Source organism: Lutra lutra, chromosome 1, assembly GCF_902655055.1.
Source record: "Lutra lutra chromosome 1, mLutLut1.2, whole genome shotgun sequence".
Classification (NCBI taxonomy): Eukaryota; Metazoa; Chordata; class Mammalia; order Carnivora; family Mustelidae; genus Lutra; species Lutra lutra.
The window spans coordinates 130,584,536-130,607,524 of record NC_062278.1 but is presented as its reverse complement, the minus strand read 5'-3'; the positions used below and the strand labels follow the sequence as shown (position 1 = coordinate 130,607,524).

The following is a 22,989-nucleotide window of genomic DNA, read 5'->3' as shown; positions in this document are numbered from 1 at the left end:
CATCCCTCTCACGGTCCTGGGGAAGTTCAGGGAATTTGAGAGGGGAAGCTGCCATGAGGAGGTGAAGCTCGAACTGGATTTTGATGGATGAGTTTAAAATTAAACATTTAAAAAAAGATTTATTTATTTATTGGCAGAGATCACAAGTAGGCAGAGAGGCAGGCAGAGAGAGAGGAGGAAGCAGGCTCCCTGCTGAGCAGAGAGCCTATGCGGAACTCGATCCCAGGACCCTGGGATCATGACCTGAGCTGAAGGCAGACGTTTTAACCCACTGAGCCACCAGGCACCCCAGGATGAGTTTAAAATTAAATAGGCCAAAAGATGGGCGTCGAGAGATGAAGAAGCTTTTCCAGAGAAAAGGAACGTCATGTGCAAAGGCCTGGCGGTCCGAGAGACAACAGGCAGGGAACTCTCTGCCATTTCCCCGGCGTCCACGTGGCCAGGTGTGCACAGGAAGGCAATGGCAGCCAGTGCCAGAGAAGTTGACATGGGGGCCGGTTGTTGCCAAGACTGCTCTTCTAACCAACACTTTGGAGCACCCCTGTGCCAGCCCCAGCACGGGGTATAAAGATAAAACAGATGGTAGGAGCATGAAATGTTTGGACGGATGAGCTGCTTTCTTCATCACTGCGCCCTGAGGGCCTGCCACGGTGCCAGGAACACGGTGGGCGCTCAGCAGACATCTGCGATGGCCACGAATGAATGAGTGAGCGAGTGAGTGGGTGAGGGAACAAATGAAACGATGGCACCTACTTCCACAGAAACAGGATGGGGTAAAGAGAAGGCAGTATCGCTGAGGCCAAGAACCCAGACCTTAGAGGAAAGCCTCTGGGAAGGAGGGCGGTTTCTTCTTCGTCATTAAAGAAGGTTGCTGTCGTTTTCAGGGCGAACCGTAGCTGTGGCCTGTGCTGTTAGTCACTCTCCGGTTGAGATTTTGGCATTCTTGCCACTGATGCAACGTGCCATGGTGATTTCCCCAGCACACTGTGTTGAGCAAGTGAAGGCCACGGAGACTGGGCGGGGCCTCCCAGAGCTGGAGAAGCAGCCGCCTTAATGCAAGAACAGGCAAACCTGTGCGGGGAGGTGGCCCCGAGGTTGCCCAACCATCTGGAATGTGGCCCCAGGTAGGAGCCTTTGGATTTACAAGAGGCGTTTATCTGAGGACAGTCTGTGACATGGGCAGGTCAGAATCGAAAGCTGACAGGCCCTCAGAGGAAAGAATGTATAGAGAATGTCGGGGGCACCACGGAGGGGCCTGGGTCCCCAGGGCCCTGCAGAACTTACTGGCAGGGGTCTCCCCCTCTGCCAAACTCTGGCTAGGGGCCAGAGACTGCTTGGCAGGTGAGAGCAGGGCACGGACGTGGGCCGGCCACGGCGCTGGTCCTTGGCAAGCTAGTTGGCCATATTATCCAGGTTCCATGGTGGGATCTCTCTGCTGGACTCCACATATGTGGGCACCGCTGCCCCTTGGGGAGAGGGTTTGGTTGAGGTGGGTACCTGGAAGCACCACTCCATCTGTCCTGGATGGGAAAAAACTGGAGCTTCATTGATCCCCAGCCCTGCGCCTCCTTAGGCACAGACAAGGTCAAGCCAGAGACATGGGTGTCTGTCAGAAGATCTCTTCTTTGTGGAAACACGATGCCCATGCCTGGATGCAGACGCCCTGTGAAGTTAACAGGGCTTATGCCTCCAGGTGCTCGCTTGAAAAAGACCCTTCCAAGACCCTAGACCTAATTTTGCATTTGCCCATTTTGGTTTCTTTTTCTTAAAAAGGGTCCCCAAATTATATAAGCTTAAGGCTTCACAAAACTGAACCCATCCCTCCCTGTTAAAACTCCTTGACTCTGGAAAATGTTGAGGAGACGGTGAGTGGTTGAGGGGTCCAGACTCTAGGACTCACAGGTCTCCTTCCAGATCTCTGGCTGGGACCTCTGCCCTGGCAGCCGCGGGGGTTCGATGGTGGAGGGCTCAGGTTCAGCGTCCTCTCTGCGGCCCAGAGGGGTGACCTGGAGCTGCCGAGCTGGGCCAGATGGAAGGAGACTATCGGCTATAGGAAGGCCCAAGTGTCATTCTGAGAAATGGCCGACAAGTGTGAGTGTACCAGATCGAATAGCACTTTAATTCCGTCCATTGGCCCCGTGGTGGGGCATTCGCTGACGACCCGTGTTTGGCCGCTGGTTGAAAACAAATGCTCTGATATAAAATACCACTGAATTGTAGACTTTAAAAGGGTGGGTTTTATGATATGTGATTTATATCTAAAAAAAACAAAAACGAAAACAAAAACCACACCATAGGGATGCGGAGAGTCTGGTTACTGTGGTGCTTTTCTCTTCCATTGGCTCCAGGCAGATGGGAAAGCACTGCTTTGGTGCCAGGGTTTCAGGGCTGCCTTTTGTGGTGTCAGCCACACAGCATTGTTCAGGGACCACTGGTTCCCAGCTGCGTCCTCAGTGGGTAGGAAACAAGATGGCGGTACTGCAGACAAGGTTCCTGTTCCGCTGGGGTCCCTGGGAGCAGTAAAGTGGCGTCTGCCATTTCTGGGTGGCTGGTCCCCAATTTACCGCTGCTAGTTTGACACGTTTGCCAAGCCCTCTGAGCCTGATACATGCCCTGGCCAGGGGAAGAGTTAACCATTAACTGGGAGGTGAGAGACAGAGAGAGAGAGATGGCTGGGACAAGTGGCCTTCCAGCCCTCTAAGGCAGGTGGTGTGGTGCCCCTCTGAGCCACACCCTGAGCCCTGTTAGTGGAGACGCTGGGTGAGGATTGGAGAGGAAGGGCAGGGCTGTCCCTCGCAGAGAAACTTGGCCTCCAAAGGGCCCAGCAGAACTACCTGTAGGACCTAGGCTCCCTCATCACAGATGCCTGGGCACATGGGCAAACACTCCTGTCCCCAGCGGCCTGCCGTTCTACCAGTTCCAAAACTTTGTTAGGCTGACTGAGCAGCCTGCTCAACACCTTTTCTGAGAAGAAATGGCTCCTCAGATGCACTGGTAACCCTGTAGCTAGAGGGCCCCACTGCCCTACAAGGGGACCAGCCAGCAGGTATTGGGGCCCTTCACATCTTTTTCTGCAACACATGCTCAGGCACACACGTACACAGATACATAAATAAATACACATGCATGCCCATGTGCTGGGTACACAGGATGGATTTTTCTTTGTCCCTCCTGGTCCATGCCAAGGAAATACTAAATGACTCTTACCGATTAGCTCCTACAAAAGGCACAGGTGCTTTGAGTCCCCAGACAAAGGTGCTGGGAATGGGATGGCAGTCTTGTCAAGGCTTATTGCACCCAGGTGTGGGCTGTCCTCCCAGAGCTCTTTTGGGGGCAGATGGAGGTGAACAGGAACGTCTTTGCCGAGGGTGTTCTTTGGAATGCCCCGCCACAGGCTCCGCCATTTTGTTGGGACACCACATCTTAGCAGGTGCAGCTGTGGGCTGATGTGTTTGAGGGAAGAGGTGTGGGAACGGGAGCTCTGTGGCATGCATCTTCAGAGAGCAAACTGTCCACACAGCAAACCCTAAGCCAGGGCCTGCTAACAGGAAGACAGGCATTGATGCTGCCCAGGCAGAGGAAGGCAGCCTGGGGAAGGGTAGAGTGTTGGTGTGGCCACAGGGTAGGGAACTGCTGCATTGGCATTGTGTTGGGTGAGGATCCTGCATGGACAGCTCCCCATCTGCTGGGGCCCATCAAAGTCGGGGATGCAAAGTTGCTGGAAAAAGTCCTTGACTATTTCCAATTCTTCCACTTGTTTGATTCCCTTTCTTGTGGGCAGGTAGGCCGGCTCAAGAAGACATGTTCTCTAGGATCCTACTGGGTTTCTCATCAACACTGCTGCTGAGTCCCTACACTTGCCCTGAGAATAATTCCCCCACAGCCGTGGGGGCTGAATGTTCCCCTCAAGTACCTACAGCCTGTGGGGCTGCCTGCTGCCTCGTTGTCAGCGTGACGGCTAGCCCACATACTGACTGGGAACCTGATTGTGCTGCCTGGCCCCTGGAGACAGACACTTTCTACTCCAACATCTGAGACTGAGAATGGTTTTCTCTTTTATGGATTGGAATGACACGCTTTTTTTTTTTTTTTTTAAAGACTTCATTTGTCAGAGAGAGAGCACAAGCAGAGGGAACAGCAGACAAGGGAGAAGCAGCCTTGCTGCCGAACAGGGAGCCCGATGCTGGGCTGGATCCCAGGACCCTGGGATCATGACCTCAGCCAAAGGCAGATGCTTAACCCACTGAGCCACCCAGGCGTCCTGGAGTGACATGTTTTCTTGGGCACAGGGCAAAAATGACACCACAGCAAGACAGAGGCAGAGCCCCAGAATGTGCCACACATGGACACCCTCTGCTTGTGTACAGGCAGAGGACAAGCATGGTGCCTGGGCTCTTGGGCAGCTCTGGGACTCCCTGTGCTGGGTGGAGCTGGGGGCGGGGGGGTAGGATAAAGCCGCTTTGGGACTCCCAATCCTACCATGGAGTCACCACAGCATGTGGCCAAACAAAACCAGCTGGGACAGAGCTACCCTTGGGGAGGCTGCCCACTTGCCAGCCCCTCCCAGACTGAGAAAAACATTATGTTCAAGAACAGCAGTGACCCTGAGCTGCCCCTCATGGGTATGGTCTGGCCAGTGTGTAAGGAGCACAGGGTGAGGGAGGAGGGTACGGTTCAGAGCCAAGAGTGCTTAGGACTGTGACACGGGTGACTCGCCAACTCCCCAACCCTTTCCTTTCCCTCCTTCTGTCCCCACGTAGTCTCTCACTTGAGCAAAGACACCACTTTTAATTTTTTTATTTATTTATTAAAATACTGTTATACCCAGTGGAATGCAGCAGCAGTCCTGGTACAGGGTGGCATAACAAAACAGCCATGTTTACATTTTAAATATTTACGATAACTTAAACATACAGACACACGTCATGGTCTTTGGCAGAAAACATTCACAGCACAAAAATACTTTAAAGAAATACCAAATATTAATTCAAAATATATTAAGTTGTTTTTTTTTCTTTCACAATATTTTTTTGCCATTTTTTCCTCTTCTTTTTCTTGTTGCTTTGTAAACAATGCACATGAACCAAATGTATTTTTCAGCTTTAAAGAAGGGTAGAGGGTTTTAAAAAAATATGCAATTGTCCAGCAAATGCAAATGTTTAAAAAGGAAACTTGAGGAATTATAGGAATAAAAACACAAACCGAACCTAACAACAGTAAAGGAAAAAACAAAGATTCAAGGAGAACTAAAAACAGTCAAGACAAACTACTAAACCCCACCAATCGGTCCTCGGGCTGAGCTGGGGGACTCTAAGACCTGAAGTCAAAGTCACTGTGGCTGGCAGGCTGTCACGTGGACACTTTGCTCCGATTCCGAAATACTGGCCCTGCTGCAGGGCGCTGCTCACCGGTAGCTTGAGGAACCAGCCTCACGGGCGCCATTTTGTGCTGGGGGCTCCATTTAGAGGACGAGTTGAGTCACATCTTGTAGCTCACTGACCAGTTTTTCACCAGCATAGCTCCCTCTCCCAATCCCTCCAGGTTGGGAACAAAGACTCTGATGAGAACAAAGCAACTTCTCCAGTTTCCTTCAAGAGAATTGGTGCTGGGATGCCCCCCAGATGTCTGTGTGTGACGGCTCATTTCATCTGGCTCAGGGTTCATAACCAAACCGACAGAATGTCCCAGGGACAGGAGCTGTAGAGCCATGTCAAGAGGCTGGTAATGGGGGTCCCGTGGGCATTTAAACAAGGCTCAAGGTGGAGGAAGACAGCCAATGTCACGTGGATCAAACAGTATCAAAATCCACGGGCCAAGAACTTGAGAAAGGGAGAGAGCTGAGAGGCTAGTCAGCAGTTACAGGAACCGTGGCGGTAGGGACAGGCGAACAGAGAGGACACAGATCCGAAGCGGCATGCTTCAATCTTCTGCTTCACAGGAAAGGGGGGTATGTACAAACTGCACAGCTTATCTCAGTCCACTCAAATGGCCCCTGCCCACTCCAGCTGAGGGGGTGAGGCTGTGGCTTCTTCGGACTAACACCCTCCACAGTGCCCCGAAGATGCAAGTCTCAGTGATCTCAGGGAGGCAGTGAGGAGCTGAGAACAGATGAGGTGGGTGGGGGCCACATTTAGCCACAGGGGAACAGCATGGCCGACTCTGCACTGAACCAGCCCACCTGGGGTCCATGGGCAGCCATCTTGGGAAATCAGTCTCCCAAACCAATATATCCCCTCCCTTCCTGCCTGAGTGCCAACTGGGGGTCCAGAGAGGGCTCAGATCCCTTCTGGGTTTCCAGTTTCTACCCCAACAGTCAGCCTGGGAATCCTCATTCTGCGTGGGCTCAGGAGGAGGGATGTGGGGCTGAGAAGCAGGGTCTTCTGCACGCAGGTGTTCTCACGGCTCCCCTCACCCCTGCAGCATCCTTCTTAAGCCCCAGGGCACCAGCCGGTCAATGGGAATGAGTGCCTGGTTTGGGGAAAGCCGGGCAGCAGTTGGGAGGGGCTGCTGGAATGGCTGAGAGCGGCAGAGGGCAGACGAAACGGGGAATGGTTCGGAATCCCCAAGCACTACCTCCTTCAGATCAGTATCTCCACCATGTCTGACAAGTCCTGGACTCTGGATATAGCAACAGAGTCTGGAGAGAGATAAGAGCACAGGCAAACGCCAGTGAGCATCACAAGATGGCCCTTTTAAATCCTGGCACTTTTTCAAGATAGGATCTCCCTTCACCAACGTTGCTTTCCTCAGCAACCGGGTACCCCCACCCCATCCCACTTGACCAACCAAGCACAAGGCTTTGCGCCCCCCAGCTCTCCACCCAGACCGTCAGCGTCCGACGTGGAGGACACATTTATTTATAACTTTAAATTGGTTGGAGGCTCAGAGGGAGGGGGAGCCCTGAGGGAAGGAGGGAGGCTGCAGCATTCTTTCCGCGCCTGTGGTTTTCTGGGACGGTGAGGCGCAGGCCCACACCCGAGGGCTAATGTGAAAGGGAAGAAAACATTTAAAAGGCATCTTCTCAGATATCTCAGTCTTGGACTCTTTTTCAACTAACTCTTCTAACCTGAGATTGCCATCGGGTCACTTGCCAAGCTGCATGATCTTAGATGCTTAGATTGGAAACGAAATATGTAAGGAAGGCTACGAGAGAGGAGACGAAGGGCCTCCTACACGGCCGCTTTCTTTCTGAACTCGGGATCTGTCTGCGGTCGAGCTTTTCAGTTCCTCCCATCCGTGCATCCAAACAGCCCTCACGTCCACATGGAGGGGGCCACACAGCCCGCTCACCCAGCACTGTGTGCGGCTCCCCATGGCGTGCAGGGAGCCAAGGGGTCTGGGAATGAAGGGCCCCATGCTCCAGCTCACGCCCCAGCGCATCCATAGCCCTGTGCGGCACAGAGGTCCCAGGAAGGGGGACTTACCCAGTGAGGCTGTCCTCTGTCCCCCGCTGTACCCCAGGAGGCTGTCGGGATCCAGTCCGAGGCAAGTGGCGGCACTGTCTGGGGGACTGTCAGTCTGGGTGCTCCCGTCTCTGCTCCCGTGTTTGGCATGAGCAGGGAGGGGAGCTGCAGCCACTGGCTCCTCCTTGGGGGCCCGGTCCGCTGGAAAGGCAGGAGGCTGACAGTTATTGCCTCATGAAACTAGTGGTAGCCCCATGAAGGACAGACACCTCAAGTTAACTGTACCCACTGGGGGCACGTGGTGGTACGGGTTGCTCTTGATTTTCAAGAATTTCGATCAAGATTTGGTCGGTACTCCTGTTTCCCAATAGGAATAACTATCAGGCCGATTGGTTTCCAAAGCTCTTCAGTGGCAGAAGCGTTCTTAGTGGGTTAAATCTGAGAACCAGCGGGGACTCTTGAATTTCTGTGGCATCCGCTGAGAGAGGAGCGGAGGACCTTGCCTGCAAGGTCCCTCTACACAGGAAGCTCTATTTCTGCTTAGATGGCGGGTGGCTGGGGTCCAACGTGCTGGAATTTACAGGGGTGGGGGCTAGCACATGCCCCCTCACACCAGCAGGACAGCTGTGGGCTGCCGGGTTACCGGAGCCAGTATGGAAGCTTCAAGGATCGGGAAGCCCTGTCTGAGCCTCAGTTCTGGGAGCAAAGGCCTGACAGCAACCTAGCCCTCTACCTATGCCTCCCACCAGCCTCCTCTCACCTGTAGCCAGCCGGGCAGGGGCATCCACTTGCCGCTCACTAGAGGACAGACCTTGCCAGCTCTGGGTCCCTGCTGCGGCAGCCACGAAGACAGATGGCACAGACTTGGCGGGCCTCAGGGAGCCCTGCATGGTCTTGCCCGGGTCTTTCCTGGAACGCTGCTGAAGGACCTTGATCACTGCATCCTTCTCCAGGATCTGGGCATGGAGCACCTTCAATCTGAGGGGAGAGAGACCACACTCACATGGTCAGACCCGCCGATCCAATGGCCTCCACCCTCCCCACCTCATGAAAGCCGGAGAGAGCCTTCAGAAAGGTCATCACAGTTTTGGAATCCGAAGCCCTGAAAACTACCGGGGCACAAGGCACTGGGCCTTTCTTATACCAGCAAAGGCAGGTCAAGGGGTGGGTTGGATTCTTCAGATGACAGCAAGGGCACGACCCTTGCCCTGTGGGGCAATGCTCCAGAGCTGCTGACCATCTAATGGGCTTAGCTGTCGTGCTTGGCCTTAGAGTCGGACATATGTCAAACAGAAATCTTGTGGGGCCTCTGAGGTTGTTTCTGAAGAGAAAATACTAGCTATCCGAAGCCAGGGCCCTAGTCCACCTTCCTTCTGGGGTGGCTCATGGTGTGGACCCCACTAGAAAGTCTTGCTCTCCCGACTAACTGGGGGTGGGAAGAGCAGACAGAGGCCAGAGCATTAGATAAGCATCCAACACCTGCACAGCCACAGTCCCCTGGGCAGACCAAGGAGTAGGCTGGTATCTCTGAGAAAGAACACGTGCGTGATGCCTGGTGTGCCAGACCCATGGGAACTGGCCCAGAGGGAGGAGGGACTGCTGAGCCTCATGGGGAGAGGGGTGTTTATCAGGAGCTAGGGGCACGGCAGGGACTGGACAGTGCCAGCCGGACCCTTCAGGGGGCCTGGTCCAACCTGCTTTCCATCTCCTGATGCCTGTGGCCCCCGGTGAGCAGGCCCTCGTTGAAGCTGCTGCTGGGCGAAGGCTGGGGGGAGTGTCGGATGAGAGTGGTGTCACGCTGTGCAGCAGCTGTGGCGGCTGCATCCATGGCAAACTGCCTCATGGCACGCTCCTCCAGATACTTCTGCTCCCACTTGGTCATATCCGCCTCGAGCGCCAGGACTTGCTCCTCCTTCTCTCGCAGTTGTTCTGACAGCTGCAGGGCACTGAGCTCTGGGGACCCACCGCTGCCACTGGCACCAGAGGGGGGGCCTGCCTGTCTCTGTGGAGAAGGGAGCACTGTGTTCAAGGGCGGAGGCTGGGGTGCAGCAGCCCCAGGTCCTCACCCCTGCACCCTCCCTTAGGCACAGGGGCTTCCTCTGCCCTTCCCAGCTCACCTGCCCCCCCCCATCCCGTGCCCTGCTGCTACCAAAGAGGAAGCAGGTGCTGTGCCTCCCGACACCCGCGTGGCTGAGGGCATAGGAAAGATCAGGCCTGCCTCTGCATAGGGGACCTGAGAAAGTATACTCCACATGGGGAAAGGGGTGCTCTCAATAATCACGCCGTGACAACTGGTGCAGACCAGCGCCCACCTGGGCAGTCCAGGGCCTGTGGTCACTCTAGTCCCGTGGGAAGGGTCAAGTGGGGAGTGGAGACAGAACTCCATCTGGCTTGTAAACACTAGCATTACTAACACAGCCCAGAGCGAGGATGAAGACTCAGGATCTGGGTTACCACCTGCCCTCTCCAGTCGGGGAGACGCCTGAGAGCTGGCTAGTCTTCCGCAGGGAGGCTCCTGGGCTCTCTCTCCAGAGACAAAGAATGCCAATCCCTGCCGCTGCCAAGGACCCAGGCCCAGGTCCTGAGAGCCCACGGCTGGCACCCGGCCAAGAGGCAAAGCCTCTTCTAAGGCTGGTGGCTGGGAGGAGCTGGGGCGAGGCTGGAGCACAGATGCCCCTGCTTTCCAGGGGCGCCTCCACCCGGATCTCAGCAGGAGCTCCTCAGATGCCGCCCTCCCCACGCCACCCTCCTCGGGTCTCGCCACCTTGGGTCTCGGAGCTCACCTGCTGGGCACGTAGGGCCTTGAGCTCCTGCTCCAGACGCGTCCGCAGACGCAGCTCCAGCAGCTCCCGCTTCTCACAGGCCGCCTGCAGCTGCCCCAGGGCCTGCTGCAGCCGCTCCACCTTCTCCACGTAGGCCTGCTTCTTGCGCAGCTCCTCCTCCGCGCGCGCCGCCCGGCCCTGCGCGTTGCTCAGAGCCTGCTCCAGCAGCTCCGCGCGCCTCCGCTGGTCCTCGATGGCGCCGCGCAGCAGGGCCGTCTCCCGCTCCAGCTTCTCCTGCTCCTGCTGCTGCTCGTAGCCTGCAGTGGGGAGGCAGGGGCGCTTGGTCAGGGATGGCAACCACCCCACCTGGTCCCACGGGGCGCCCACCACATGCCGGGCTCTGCATGGATGGCTCCATGGATGCGTCTGCGTCCTGGCCTCTCCGCAACCCTGGGGGTTAGGCGCTATTGTTACCATTACCATTTTATGGCGGAGGAACAGGTACCGGTGTTTGCAGTAATAACTGGACTATGCTGCCTCTGCGGGGACCTACACAGCCTCAAACACTGTCCACCTGCACCTCGTGTCACCATTTCCAAAACACATTCACCCTGTTCCTTGGGCCTCAGGAAGACACTAGAGACTGGCCAGATAGGAACTGTGATAAGGACCCACAGATGAGAGAAGGTGCAGGTGGACTGTGACAGGACCATCCTTCACACGAGAGAAGTAACAGGGAAGAGAGGAACCGCCAGCCGCACCATGGGCCAGGCTCTTACATATCTCATTCCCTTAAGCCTTCAACTACAGCCCCTCAAGGTAGGATACGTGACCGGCAACATATGGGGGGAAAAACACAGGACTGGTGCTGCTAAAGTGGGGACCCAAGTCAGCCTGGCCTCCCCCCAAGGAACAGGCTGCTTCTGGCTGTGGCGGGAGGCCCCCAGGCCCAGAGGCCTCTCAAAGCGGGCTCCAGGACTCATTCCGTGGACCCAGAGACCCCCAGAATAAGGCTACATTTCCCTCCTTGGTTTGGGGGACCACTGAGATGTCGGCGGACGGGCTCATAATGAATGCAAACTTCGTGGCACAATCAAAATGACTATGGTCTGAAGATTTGCGTCTAAGCTCCTAGCTAGCCCAACTTTTAAATAGGTTTTTTTTTTTTTTTGCTTGCTGGGAGAACTCTGCTCAGGGACCCACTTCACACTGTGGGGCCAACCAAGGCCCAAGCCAGACCATGAAGTCCTCCAGCTGATGCTCTAGGTCTAAATTCACCTCCCACCTGCCTGCCCTCTGACAGTCCAGCCGGCTCCCCCCACTCCCAAAAAGCGTGTTGGCTGTTTGTCTTGTTGAAGGGTAGAAGGGGATGGATGGGCTGTAGGGCCTGCCTGATGAACTCCGAGGCACTGTCTCTAGAGTGTGCTCTATCACAGTACAGTGGGATTTTCTGCTGTAATCAAATTGTTCCAACCTGTGCCAACAGTGCCGTAGCCACTAGGCTCTCATGGCTACTGACCGAGCACTTACAATATGGCTAGTGGGAGGAAGGAACGGAATTTTTAATTTTATCCCATTTTATTTAATTTTAGTCTTTGGGCCACATGTAGCGAAGTACCTACCACAGGGGACAGGTTCTGGAATAGAAGAGTGAAGGCTTGGGACCTGGGCAGGCCAAGGGAAGATTCACTTACTTAGGGCCCTAGGACTGGAGGAGGACACAGGCAACCTAGGCCAGCTCTGGCTCAATGTGGAATTTTTCAAGGCTGGTGGGTCCAGGCTGGCCTTACTACTTGGTGTGGAGGGAAAAGATGAGGAAGCTCAGGAATATGGAAGCAGGGGCATCCACAGTGGGCTGACTTAGCATCTAAGGAACATGGTGGAGAGGCCAGCAGAGAGAGTACATTGTGGATTTGGGCCTAGAAGCGAAGATCCCTTCCTGTATGTGCTCCAAGGGCCCACAGCCCACAAGGCTTACAGGAAGCAGCCTCTCCTCCCAGTCTTTACCACAACTGCCCCATATTCCAGCCCCAGAACCTGAGGCTCAGGTGAAAAGAAAATGCTCAAGGTGGACAGAGCTAAGAGAGCTCGGCCTCAGAACTCAAGGCCAGATCCCCAGAGAGGGCAGGGCCAGACGAGAGCAGTCAAAGCGGGGGTGGGGTGTGGGGGGGGTCTGTACCAAAAGTAGGTGACATTGGTGACAGTGATCACACTTTCCTACTACTGCTGACTGACCCCAGAAAAAAGGTGAGGTCAACCAGAAACATTTTCCCTGGGAGTTTTAGGTTTTCTCCATGTGTATTAAGGAACAAGGAAGAGCTGCTTCACTTTCCTTAGTCCTTGGGAGGAGTTGGGGGACCCAGCCTCTGTTTCCCCGCAGCTTCCTGCTGCCTTGCACAACCTCTAAGGCCCTGGCAGGGGCCATCCCCAGCCACCAGGATGGAACCACAGGCTTCTCTTATCTGTCGGGTAGGAGAGCTCCTATGCGGGCGGGGGATGGGACGGGGACACAAGTTGGGAGATGGGGAGGGGGAGACAAGTTGGGAGATGGGACGGGGCCAAGGGCAGGCAGAAGGGGGATTTGCCTTCTGCCCTGGAGAAAGCCACTGGCTGGGGCCCACCAGCTCTCTCGCCCTGTCCCTTTGTCCCAGTGGCTCTAGGCAGGGGAGGGAGCGGCGGGGGAGGGGGGGGGGGCGGCAGGAACAGCCCAGCGGCTCAGGAATGCCAGGCATCCAGGTCACCCGCGGCTGCGAGATTAATGGCTCCAGCGAGGAGCCAAGAACAGCCTGGCGCTTGCTCCCCAGGGAGCGGAAACGCCTCCAGGCCAGCCCCCCCCCCCCCCCCCCCCTGCACTTTGCCTCTCCTCTGCTGGCTCCCAGAAATCTGTCTAGCGACTTCCTTTCTGCGGCAGTGTGAGACCCCAAAGCCTACCCTCTCCTCCAGGAGGCCCCCATTCTGCCTCCTGCTAGTAACCCATCCCCCCAGACTTCCAAGGGCTACACCAAGGGCTGCCCCCACCATCACCTCCCTCCCAGGCACCCAAAGTCATTGCCACCTTGCTCAGCTCAGTATGGCCTAGCCTACCTCCTGCTCCACCCCAACCCCTAATCCCTTCAGGGTCGTGTCCCCCCACTTGCTGTCCTGGGCAGCCCTGTCTGGGGCTCTGAGCCCTCCATGCAGAAGAAGGAGGTGCTGTCAGCCAGAGCTCAGTCCTCAAGCTGCTCCCTGACTTCTGGACGCCCCATTCTATCCAGACCCCTCACATACAGTAGGCTTTCTCAAAGCCACCCTCACCAGGACACCAGCCACCCCCATTCCATTTCTCTGCAAAAGCCCAAACACCATTACAGCACAGTAGGAACTTACTGCCTCTGTCTTTTCTGACTGGTAGTGCTTCTTCCTGCTGCCAAGCTTCCTTTAGTCCCACTCTACGTACCTCCCCGAGCCATCCCACTGCCTCTTCCCCTGTGGGCAGGTCTCTGTCCCTGCCATCCCCACAAAGCCTCTCTCAGGCCAGTGGGAACTTCCCACTCACTAGTCTCCAAGGCCAGGGGCACCTTTGTTACCTTACATCTGTGGTTAGAAGACCCTGCTTCCTTCTCAAGCTCAGCCCCTCTCGCTTGACCGCCCCCCCCCCAGCCTGGTGCCATCCAGTACCTGCTCCCACTCTCTGCCCAGTTCCTGAGAGGGGCTTAGCATGGTTCTGCTAACGACCAAGTGACTGACTGAATAGACCAGTCAACACTGAATTCATCCACTCTCTTCCAGAAGCCTTCCACCACCCCTGTTAGAGGGGCTTCCTAAACCCCTTCCTCAGCCTGGTTAAGCTCCAGGAACCCACTGTGGGTTGTCTGCAGGGACCCTCACCTGGCCACCTTGTTATGGCCGAGTTGCACCATCCTCCCCAGCTTCTCACATTCCAGCTGGGCACCCCTAACCTTCCCGCGCCTAAAACTCCCTGGGGAACTCAACATTCCTTCTCTCTGCTCCCACTTGCCTCCAGGGCTATCTGGCCTCCCCCATCGCCCACTGCACCTCTAGTTCTGAAGGATACTGTACCGACACAGCAGCACAGTTCAGCAAATCACTGCACCCCAGTGTCCCTCTGCTAGCCACTCATCTCTCCAATAAATACAGAACATCATCTTATCTTTGGAAGCCACCACTCCCAGCTGAGACACCGCAGTGCCCGGTACATAGTGGGCATTCTGGAATCCTGTGTTCGAAGCACTGCTTTGCCAGGTGGGAGGGCCAGTCCTCTGTGTCCACAGTCACTGCCACAGTCTCCCCATGCACTTATCTGTGCGGGCCTCTAAGCGGGATCCCCACTCACTCTGAGCAAGCAGCTTGGCCACCATGTCCTGACTTCCTGCCTGGGCCTCCTGGGTCTTGGTTGCTAGACGGCGATTTGCAGATTCCAATCTCTCTGTTTCAAATGAAGGAAAAAATGTTTTAAGGAAAGATGTTGGGAGTATCAGGTGAAGCTGCCTGCCCGAGTGTCCCCTGGGGTCCGTGTGGGGCTGCACCCTCCAAACCAGGGACGGGCTGGTAGGGAATCCCTGGGTGCGCTCTGAGCCAAGCGAGGAGGGAGACTCTGGGCACATCAGTGAGGGTTCCGCGAGAGGCTCCAAGGCACAGAACAGACACAAGCACCCCCCTGTCAAGGTGGCTCCCAGGAGTTCCAAGTTGGCCCCCTGTGAGCCAGTTTACACTTATTTTTGCAGAAGGCAGAGATTCTCCATTCCTCCCTAGACCAGAGCAATCAGGGCCTCCACAGATGCTCGCCAGCCCCTCACCCTGGGTGCTCTCTCTCACCTCTAAGATCCCTGTTGAAGTCCTGCAGCCTCCTCATTTCACTGTCCATTTTGTTCCGCATGGTCTTCTCCAGGGCCTCCCGCTTAGAAGAGGCTCTCGTCAGGCTCTCGTGGGCCTCGGAGAGCCGCTGGATTTCACCTTCCAGCTGCAAGAGGCAGACAGGAGAGCTGAAGGAAGGGGACAGATCCCAGACAGTGTGTGGCCTCAGGGTCCCCTCCACAGGCCCAGACTGCTCTGCTACGCCATCATAAAGGGTGAGTGAGAAGGAGATAAAAGGCAATGGCAAAAAAAAAAAAATCCAGGGGGCTATAGTGAGATGTTCAGAAGCCCAAATCTGATACTAGAACCAGCAAGCAAGGGTCCCCGCAATTGTGCCAATGCTGAGTGAACCCAGGGCCAGGTTCTCTGGAAGAGGCTGCCTTGGACTGACCCAACACAGCTTCCCTGCGCCCAATGGTCCAGAAGGAAGTATTTTACTTTTGGTCAGTTTCTACTGAGAGTCTGAGCCCCATGGGATAGGACTGGGCACAGAAAGACTCCAGCCGTGTTCTGGGAGTTTTGAGCTAGCTGGGACACCACAGGAGGCCAGAGGCCACCTGTCAAAGCTGAATGCACAGCAGGTAAACCTTCATGAAAGAAGGGGTCACTAGCCTCCAGCCTCAGTTGCCTGTGGCCGGAGCATTTCTTCCTGTGGCCATCACCCTCTGCTGCAGAGGGCCAGCCTGGCCCCAGCGGCCCTTCCCACTTGGCTGCTGGCAGGTTCCGCACGTGCTCCAAGCCCTGCTCCAAGCTCGGCTGGGATTCCAATAAGTAGCTCGTTTTTTCCAAGAGGAGGGGCTTTCTCTGGGGCCAGGGCTGGCCTAGAACAGACTTGCTGTTGTGTGGGGGACACAAAGGGCTCTCTGTGGGAGGTGTCCGCAGGAGGGGGTGTGTGCAGGGGAAGGGCGTGCAGGGAGCTGGTGAATGGGCTCTTTTTATCACTGCTGGGCAGCAACTGCTCACACTGCAGGGCTGCTCTGCTGGCCTTGAGGTTGCTCCCCAGCTGTCTAGAGTTAGCGAGGGAGGGCATGGGAAGGACGAAGGGGTGGGCAGCAGCTCCCCTGCCTCTGACCATGTCCCTCTCTTCTGAGGTCCCAGCGGGGCCTACCTTCTCAATGCGGCCAGCCTTCTCTGCTGAGCTCTCCAGCTCCCTCTGCAGCCTCTCATTGTCCCTCTGCAGCCTGGCATTGTCCCTCAGCAAGGTCTCCAGCTGGGCCAGGTGAGCGCTGCCCGAGGTGGCAGAGGGGGCCTGGGTACTTGCTGGCCCCTCCATCTCGGGTGGACCGAGAGAGCCTAGGGGGCCATGGCTGAGAGCAGCTGGGTGTGGGGGCAGGGGGGGCTCCTGGGGCTGCTGTAAGTACTGGTACTGCTGTTGCTGCTGGAGGAACACGGGGGGCACCTGGGCCTGCAGGATCCTGAGGAGCAGAAAAGACGGTGTTCAGAGACGGCACAGACCCCTGTGGCTCCCACCCAAGCGGCCCTGAGTAGGCCCAGCCCTCCTGGCATACAGGAGAGGCTCCACACAACATCAGGCAGTGACCAGCGGGGAAGGCCTTTTCCCCATGGTGTCTACCCTAGACCATTAAGGGAGTCTAGCAGGGGTTAACATCAGGATGCTGTGTCACACCTAGCATCACTGTTGGCTGGGACCTTATGAGCAACCAGCAGATAAATAAGGCATCTTAAGCATTGCGCACTTGGCCTTTCTAATTCACAGAAGGTTCTTTTTGGGTCTGGAGGCCACATTGATCGTGATTGAGCACACAGCCTCCCAGACCCCTGGGCCGCTTGATGGCTGGACCCCAGGAGCTACCCCTGTGTCTGTCTGTTCTAAGCCTCTCACACCAGCACGTGCCAGTTCGGCACAACCACGTTTTTCTCCCTATTTGGGGTCCCGTCACCCATCGCAGAAACATTTTTTGAATACTGTGGCTAAGAGCAGAGTGGTGAGATGGATGTCTGGGGAAGTAGTCTACAAAATCGACATTCAAGTCTCTGGGGTGCTGGCATGCCTCTGCTCCTCACGAGGGTTAGCATTCCCAGCCTCAAGGGGCTGGCCAGGCCTACACAAAGCCTGGCAGGATCCTGGGCCTACAGCACGTGCTCCCACCATGGCGGCCCAGCCTCTATCTCTCCCAGAGGTAACTGCAGCGTCTTGTCTGTTTAAAGAGTAAATGTGACCCACACACTGGTTTTCTTAGGCATAGGGGCTACCTCTGGACCACCGTGATAGCCCGAGTTTAAAGAAGGTGTTCCACTGGCCTCTAACAATGCTGTAATGTCACTCTCAGAGCCCCCTTAAGGGAAGGAGCAAAGAGCAAGAGGCATGGGGTGAAGCCTGGTCACAGGGCCTTTCTGGGGCCTTGGAACTCCAAGTGTAAAAGAACAGACTGCCTCCATCACACCAGGAATTTTCCAAGTCCCAGATGCTCCGTGAGGGTTGGATGCCACTCGTGGATCCATCAACTCAATGCTCATGCCCTCCTCTGCCATTACCTCCCCTCCCCTGCTTCCCTGAGGATCCTAGGCTAGAAGAAAAGTCCCTGCCCCAGGTTCCCAATGAACAGTCCTTATGTGATCAGCTGAAAGGAGAGGCTAGACAGATCTATTTCTCTCCCTGCTTAAGGTAGAGCTTCCAGAGAGAGCTGAACAGAGGGTCCCCACAGGAATGTGCAAACTCTCCTTGCACTGCTAAATGTGGCGTTCTTGGGGTTGCTTTCTCCCCCCTGCACTGCGCCAGGCAGACACAACTGGCATTCTTTGTGGATGACTTAGCTCTGAGAAAGAATAGAGTCTCCTTTCCCTTCACACTTGCTCTCCCTTCCCCTATTCTGCCCCCCCTCCCTTTTTTGTTCTCCTGTGGTCTACTTCCTTTCCACGATATTATCTTTTCCTGACAGGATTCGGTAAGGCTGTTCCAGAAGAAGAAACCCACGACTCAGCTTCCGAAACTCTCCCTGACCAAGCTCTGAGAAAGGAGCTAAGGTGGCGGGGGTTTGGGGGGGCTGGGCACGAGAGGTGGAGGTTGGAGAAAACCCACAAGGCTCCATCCTCTACTCCTCCATACCAACACCATGGCGTCACTCATTTCTCGAGAGCAAGGAAAGGCATCTATCCCAGGAAAAGGCCAAATGGTGGGAAAGTGGGTGACTAAATGAAGACTCATCAAGCATGATGAGAACCAGAATTCATCCTTGAGCCTTCCAGAAGAAAGGAGGCTGCGAATCCTCTGGCCCCTCTGGTGGGGTTCCCTAGATCAGCACGCGGGGAAATGCGGTGTGTGAATGGAGCAGTGTGTGTCCGCTTCTCAGGAGGTGCTGGGCCAACGGAGAATCCGGGGCAGAGCCCCGTTCCTAGGAACCATTATTTCTGCAAACTGTCTGGGCTTTCTGCCTCCTCCTGGTCTCTTGCTTCCATTCTTGCCCCTCCAAATCCTTTCCCTCTACCTGCAGCCCCAGGGACCTTTTGAAAGAGGGAAGCCAAATCGCATCCTCTAACGTCATCCCTTCACACTCAGAATCAAACTCTGCATTCCCCAGCAGCCTTTTCCCAGTGTCCCAGAAAGGGGCTCGTCTGGACCTCAAGTCCTCTGCCTCAAGGGGCTCCAGCCACCTGGGGCACGTAGGGAAACAGGAAAGGAAATGCAGAGTAGCAAGTGGTCAGCTCCTGCCTGGGTGTAGGATAGGGGGAGGTCTCTAAGGATGCCATCTGGCCCTTCCTGCCTCCAGTAAGGAGTGCCTCCCACTAATCACAGAAAGCAGACTGTCCCCTTGGGTCTTAAACATCTCCGGGGAAGGAGGTCTCACCTTTTTCCCACTTAGCTTGGAAACAGTTTGGCAATGATTCCCAGCCCTTGTCTTGAGCAAGTTCTTTCAAAAACCTAACCTTTACCCTGCTGCTGTAACTGGTACCCCCTGGAAACTCTAGTTACTTGATAGCTAATCACACAACGGTATCCATCTCCAAATTAAAGCAAAAGACACCACTAAGTTCTCCTGTGATCTGGGCTACGTCCTACTCTCTCTTCCAGGAATCAGCCCCTCCTTGGGAAGGAGAGGGGTACTGGTGGCCTTCCTCTGGGGCTTGCCAGCCTTGGCACAAGGTATCGTCTGGAAGAAAGTCAAGAGCTTGAAAGATCAGGGTGGGCAGTTACCTGACTTCAGCATGCTGGAAGTGTGGGCTTCCGCGGGTGCGGTACCGTGGGTCGGTGACAGCAGTGGCAGTCTCATGAGCTAGCATAACGTGGGGGTACTGAGGTGGAGGTCCACGGGGCTCTGGGCCCTCGGCTGGGAGGGGCCTGGACGCGGGGCCCTGCTGACTGCGGGCCAGCTGCGGGAAGCTGTGGGAGGAGCTCATGTGGCTGGGGGCCCGGGCACCGTTCCTCTCCAGGGACAGCTGAAGGAGCCGCTCACTCAGGGAGCGCACATGCCCGTGGCGCAGCTCCCGCAGGGCCTCGTCCTGACTCCGATGGGCTCCTGGGGCCACTCGGGGATCCCGGTCCCCGACATGCGGCCGGGGACCAGCCTGCTGGGCCGCATAGTACTGGGAGTGGGCTTTGGCCTCTTCATAGGTGGGCAGCTCCTCACCCTTGCTGGGCTGCGGGCACAGCCGGTAGAGGGTGTTCTCTGCCAGGTGGGTCTCACCGCCCTGGTGCTCCTGGCCCTGGGGCTCCTGCCTGGTGGCTTGCTGCAGCACCTGAGCGTCCTCGGGTGCCAAGACCTCCGCGGAGGCTTGGGGGCTACCCGTGCCCCCGGCCCCGGCCCCACCCCGCAGGGCCTGCTGTTGGATGGCCAGCAGCGTGCGCGTCTCCGTCAGGTTGCCATAACGCAGCTGCTCCTGGATGAGGCGGTGTAGGACTGTCCCGGAGGAGTCTTCCAGCGTCCTCATGCTTCCTTGGCTGCCACACACCCGCTGGCGGCTCGTGGCACCTCACCCCAGGGCACCTAGGAGGAGAGAAAGAAGAGCAATGAGGGGCAGCACACAGGAAAGAGCATGGCTGTGGAGGGTCACCCAAGCCTGGGCTCAGCTGCCAATGCTGCCACCTACTGATGAAGGCAAGTGACCTAACCTGCGAGACTCAGTTTCTCCATTGGAAAAATGAAAGAGTAATACTTGCCTGGTGGAGTTGAAAATTAAATAAGCCAAGAGCTGCCAAGCTCCTGGTGCACTGTAAATCCTTGGCAGAGGACTGCCATTACAGTCCTATTTGCGGAGACTTACTAGGCCCAAAGAAAGACCCCAGTAACTTTGAAGGCAGTCTATCACCCAGGAACCACAGCCTCCTGCAGTCAGCTTCCCAATGAAAAGGCTGATGAAAGACCTCAGCGTAGGGGTAGATCAGCTATAACCACTAAGCACACCAGTCCAGGGTTAGAGAGGGTCCCAGCTTCTTGGCACCTGGTGAAGAATCAGTCCAGCCTAGTAGAAGCCCTGGGCAAACAGCCCATATGTCCCTCTAGAATGTAGCACTCCTGAGCCCTAGCCTTGGCACAGTTAACTCATCACCCTTTACCCCCTTTCCCACGCTGTGCCCTCCCTGTCATGGCATGACCTTGGCAGTCACTCTGCAAGGTGAACGGGAAGAAGGGAGAAAAGTCATCTGGTTTGGTGAATAAGGGATGAGAGAAGACAGGCTAGCTACCACAGGACCATGGTTTTGTGAAATGAGGCAAAAAGAGGCCACTCATCAAGGTTTATGGGCCAGTCACACAGTCTGTGTGCGGATAACAAATGCCTGGGTGCACTCGGAAAGACAAAGGATGGCACCGTCTTTGATTTTTGACCGTCCGACCGACGTGTACACACACACACACACACACACACACACACACACGCTACTTAGAAAAAGACCTGGATGGTCCTCTGCCACATTGTGGGAGTGGGCACTGGGCATCTTGACATCACTAACACCCATCTGAGCCAACTGAAGGAGTAAGGAAGCAAGGGAGAGGCTCCTGGTTGCTGGGGCTCGGGAGCCTGCAGCGCAGGGCATGTGTCCTGAGGAAGGGATTCTCTTCTGAGCTTGGGCTCTCAGTGGCTCAGGTCCTGGAAAACTGCCCGCCTTACTGGGCTTCCTTCCCACAGCCTCCTCCAACACAAACCTCCAAAGGAGATTTGGGGAAAACCAAACAAAACCCACATCTCCATAGGTCCTTATTTATGGGGGGAGGGGAGTGGGAAGAACATGGCCCCTCCCCTGCCTCAAAAGTAGCCCCAGGGCCCCACTGCATTTTGGATTTGGGAGGCTGGCACTCCTTCCTCCTGGCGGCCCAGAAAGGAGGAGACGGAGTGGAGTCTGGAAGGCATCTCCGTCCCCATCCTTCCTGGCACTCAATCACGCTGTCCCCTCTCCCTACACACAGTAGGTGTGGAGATCCAAGACTCCAGAGTTGCCAGAGGCAAAACAAACCGGAATCAATTCACCCTAGAGTTTCATCCACGGGGCATTTTCTAAAAAAAAAATTAAATTAAAAAAAATATTCAGTTTGGGCTGACTCCCGCTAACAACGAAGAGGGGGGTGGGGTGTACCGAATGCAGAGTTTCCTGGACAGATTCCTAGTCTCCTCCCCGCAGCAATGTGCCTGGGAGCGGGGAACACCTCCCCGGCCTCTCAGCCGAGTCTGTCCCCGTCAGACCCCTCGGATGCACATTCTTTCACCTGAGCCGTAGTTAAATCTGGGACCACGACCCCAGCCATGCACCTTTGGTGCACCAGCGCACCCAACTCCCTGAACACCCCACCTCCTTTCCTAAGTAAGCACACAACTCCGGCTCTCGCTGGCCTAAGGAACCCAAAGCGAAAGTCTCAAAGTCAGACTGCAACCCAGCCAGGATCCAGCCCTACCCGGACTCCAAGCCGACCACGAACACCCGGAGGCCGCCGGGGCGCTTAGAGTGAGCAGGCGAGGGTAGCCCGTAGCCCACTGAGTTCTTTAAGCTTTGCGGGTCCGCCTCCCTCCCTGCCTCCCAAGCCCTCTTTGTTTTCCAAATGCTCCAACGCTGACGTCACCGGGCTGGACGGCCGGCTGCATTCTTTCTAAGTGAGAGCCATTCCGCGGCTCCAGAGAGGATTTTCCAAGGAAGACAAAAAGGAATTCTTGGACTAGTTGGGGGCAAAGACACGTGTAATTCCCACCCAACCAATTCAACCCCAGGGCCCTGCAACTTGAACTCGGAGCGGCGCCTCCTGCCCTGTTCGGCGCCCCTCTTCCAGGCCCACGACCCACAAGAGGGGACCCCGCTCTCCCCAAAGGCTGCCCCCCTGCCCCCGCCCCAAGGGACCGGCGCGCCAGCGACAGCCCCGGACCCAGGCACGCTGCGAGGGGCCGGCAGCGAGGAACGGCTCAGGGTCGCCTCCGCGGCTTCTTCGAAAGGGCGCACTTCACCCAGGGGACGCTCGGTACGTCGGGCTCCCGCTCCCGGAAAAGGGCGGGCTGCACGGGGTCTCTGGCTCCGGCTGGACGCGTCTCCCCGGGCCCGCGCGCTCCCCGAAGCGCCCGAGCCGCCTTCCTTACCGCTGTGGCCCGCAGGTGCTCGGCGTAGTCAGACTCGACGACCCGACCCGACCCGGCCCGGCCCGCCCGGCCCGGCTCGGCTCGGCAGCGGAGGTGTGCACTCGGCGGTGGCGCCGACGCTCTGGCCGCTCGGGCCCCAGCGCGCAGCCCCAGGGTCGGCCCGCGCCGGAGGCGGCTGCTATGCCAGGAATGTGAGAGTTTCAGGTTCCCCCTCGGGATCAAAGCGAACCACAAATAACCTCTCAGCGCGCCGCCCTCCTCCGCCCTCCGCCTCCTCCCGCTCCCTCCTCCCGGCCCCCGCCTTCCTCTCGGGAGGCGGCGCTGCGGGCTGGGCCCGGAGCTCCCTTCCCCGGCAGCCCAGAGCCCTCTAAGGACGCCTTACACCTCTCCTGCCTCCACACCCCACCGTCACGCTTTGCCTTCCGGGCTGCTGCGGACGAATTAATCTCCTCGGC

General features: G+C 56.5%; 1 protein-coding gene across 2 annotated transcripts; it reads right to left on the bottom strand.

Moving 5' to 3' along the window:
- Positions 1-4,785: 4,785 nt before the first annotated feature.
- On the bottom strand, positions 4,786-22,762 carry AMOTL2 (angiomotin like 2). Of its 2 annotated transcripts, none has more exons than XM_047736619.1 (10): positions 22,535-22,762; positions 19,173-19,962; positions 16,128-16,434; positions 14,981-15,125; positions 14,499-14,591; positions 10,187-10,482; positions 9,098-9,405; positions 8,164-8,381; positions 7,425-7,601; positions 4,786-6,637 (listed from the first exon to the last, which is right to left on the bottom strand). In XM_047736619.1, exons 2-10 carry the CDS (start codon positions 19,904-19,906, stop codon positions 6,579-6,581), a joined length of 2,337 nt encoding a protein of 778 aa, XP_047592575.1. In that variant the 5' UTR covers positions 19,907-19,962; positions 22,535-22,762; the 3' UTR covers positions 4,786-6,578. The 2 variants fall into 2 exon arrangements, with proteins under 2 accessions (XP_047592575.1, XP_047592565.1); XM_047736609.1 differs by having other exon boundaries at positions 7,425-7,604; positions 22,535-22,761.
- Positions 22,763-22,989: the final 227 nt, after the last annotated feature.

Excerpts from the sequence above, each read along its gene's own strand:
- AMOTL2 (XM_047736609.1), bottom strand. The coding sequence starts at position 19,906 with ATGAGGACGCTGGAAGACTCCTCCGGGACAGTCCTACACCGCCTCATC. Across the intron at positions 16,435-19,172 it reads TTCCAGCATGCTGAAGTCAG|GATCCTGCAGGCCCAGGTGC; the intron begins GTAACTGCCCAC and ends TCTGCTCCTCAG. Across the intron at positions 6,638-7,424 it reads ACAGAGGACAGCCTCACTGG|ACTCTGTTGCTATATCCAGA; the intron begins GTAAGTCCCCCT and ends ATCTCTCTCCAG.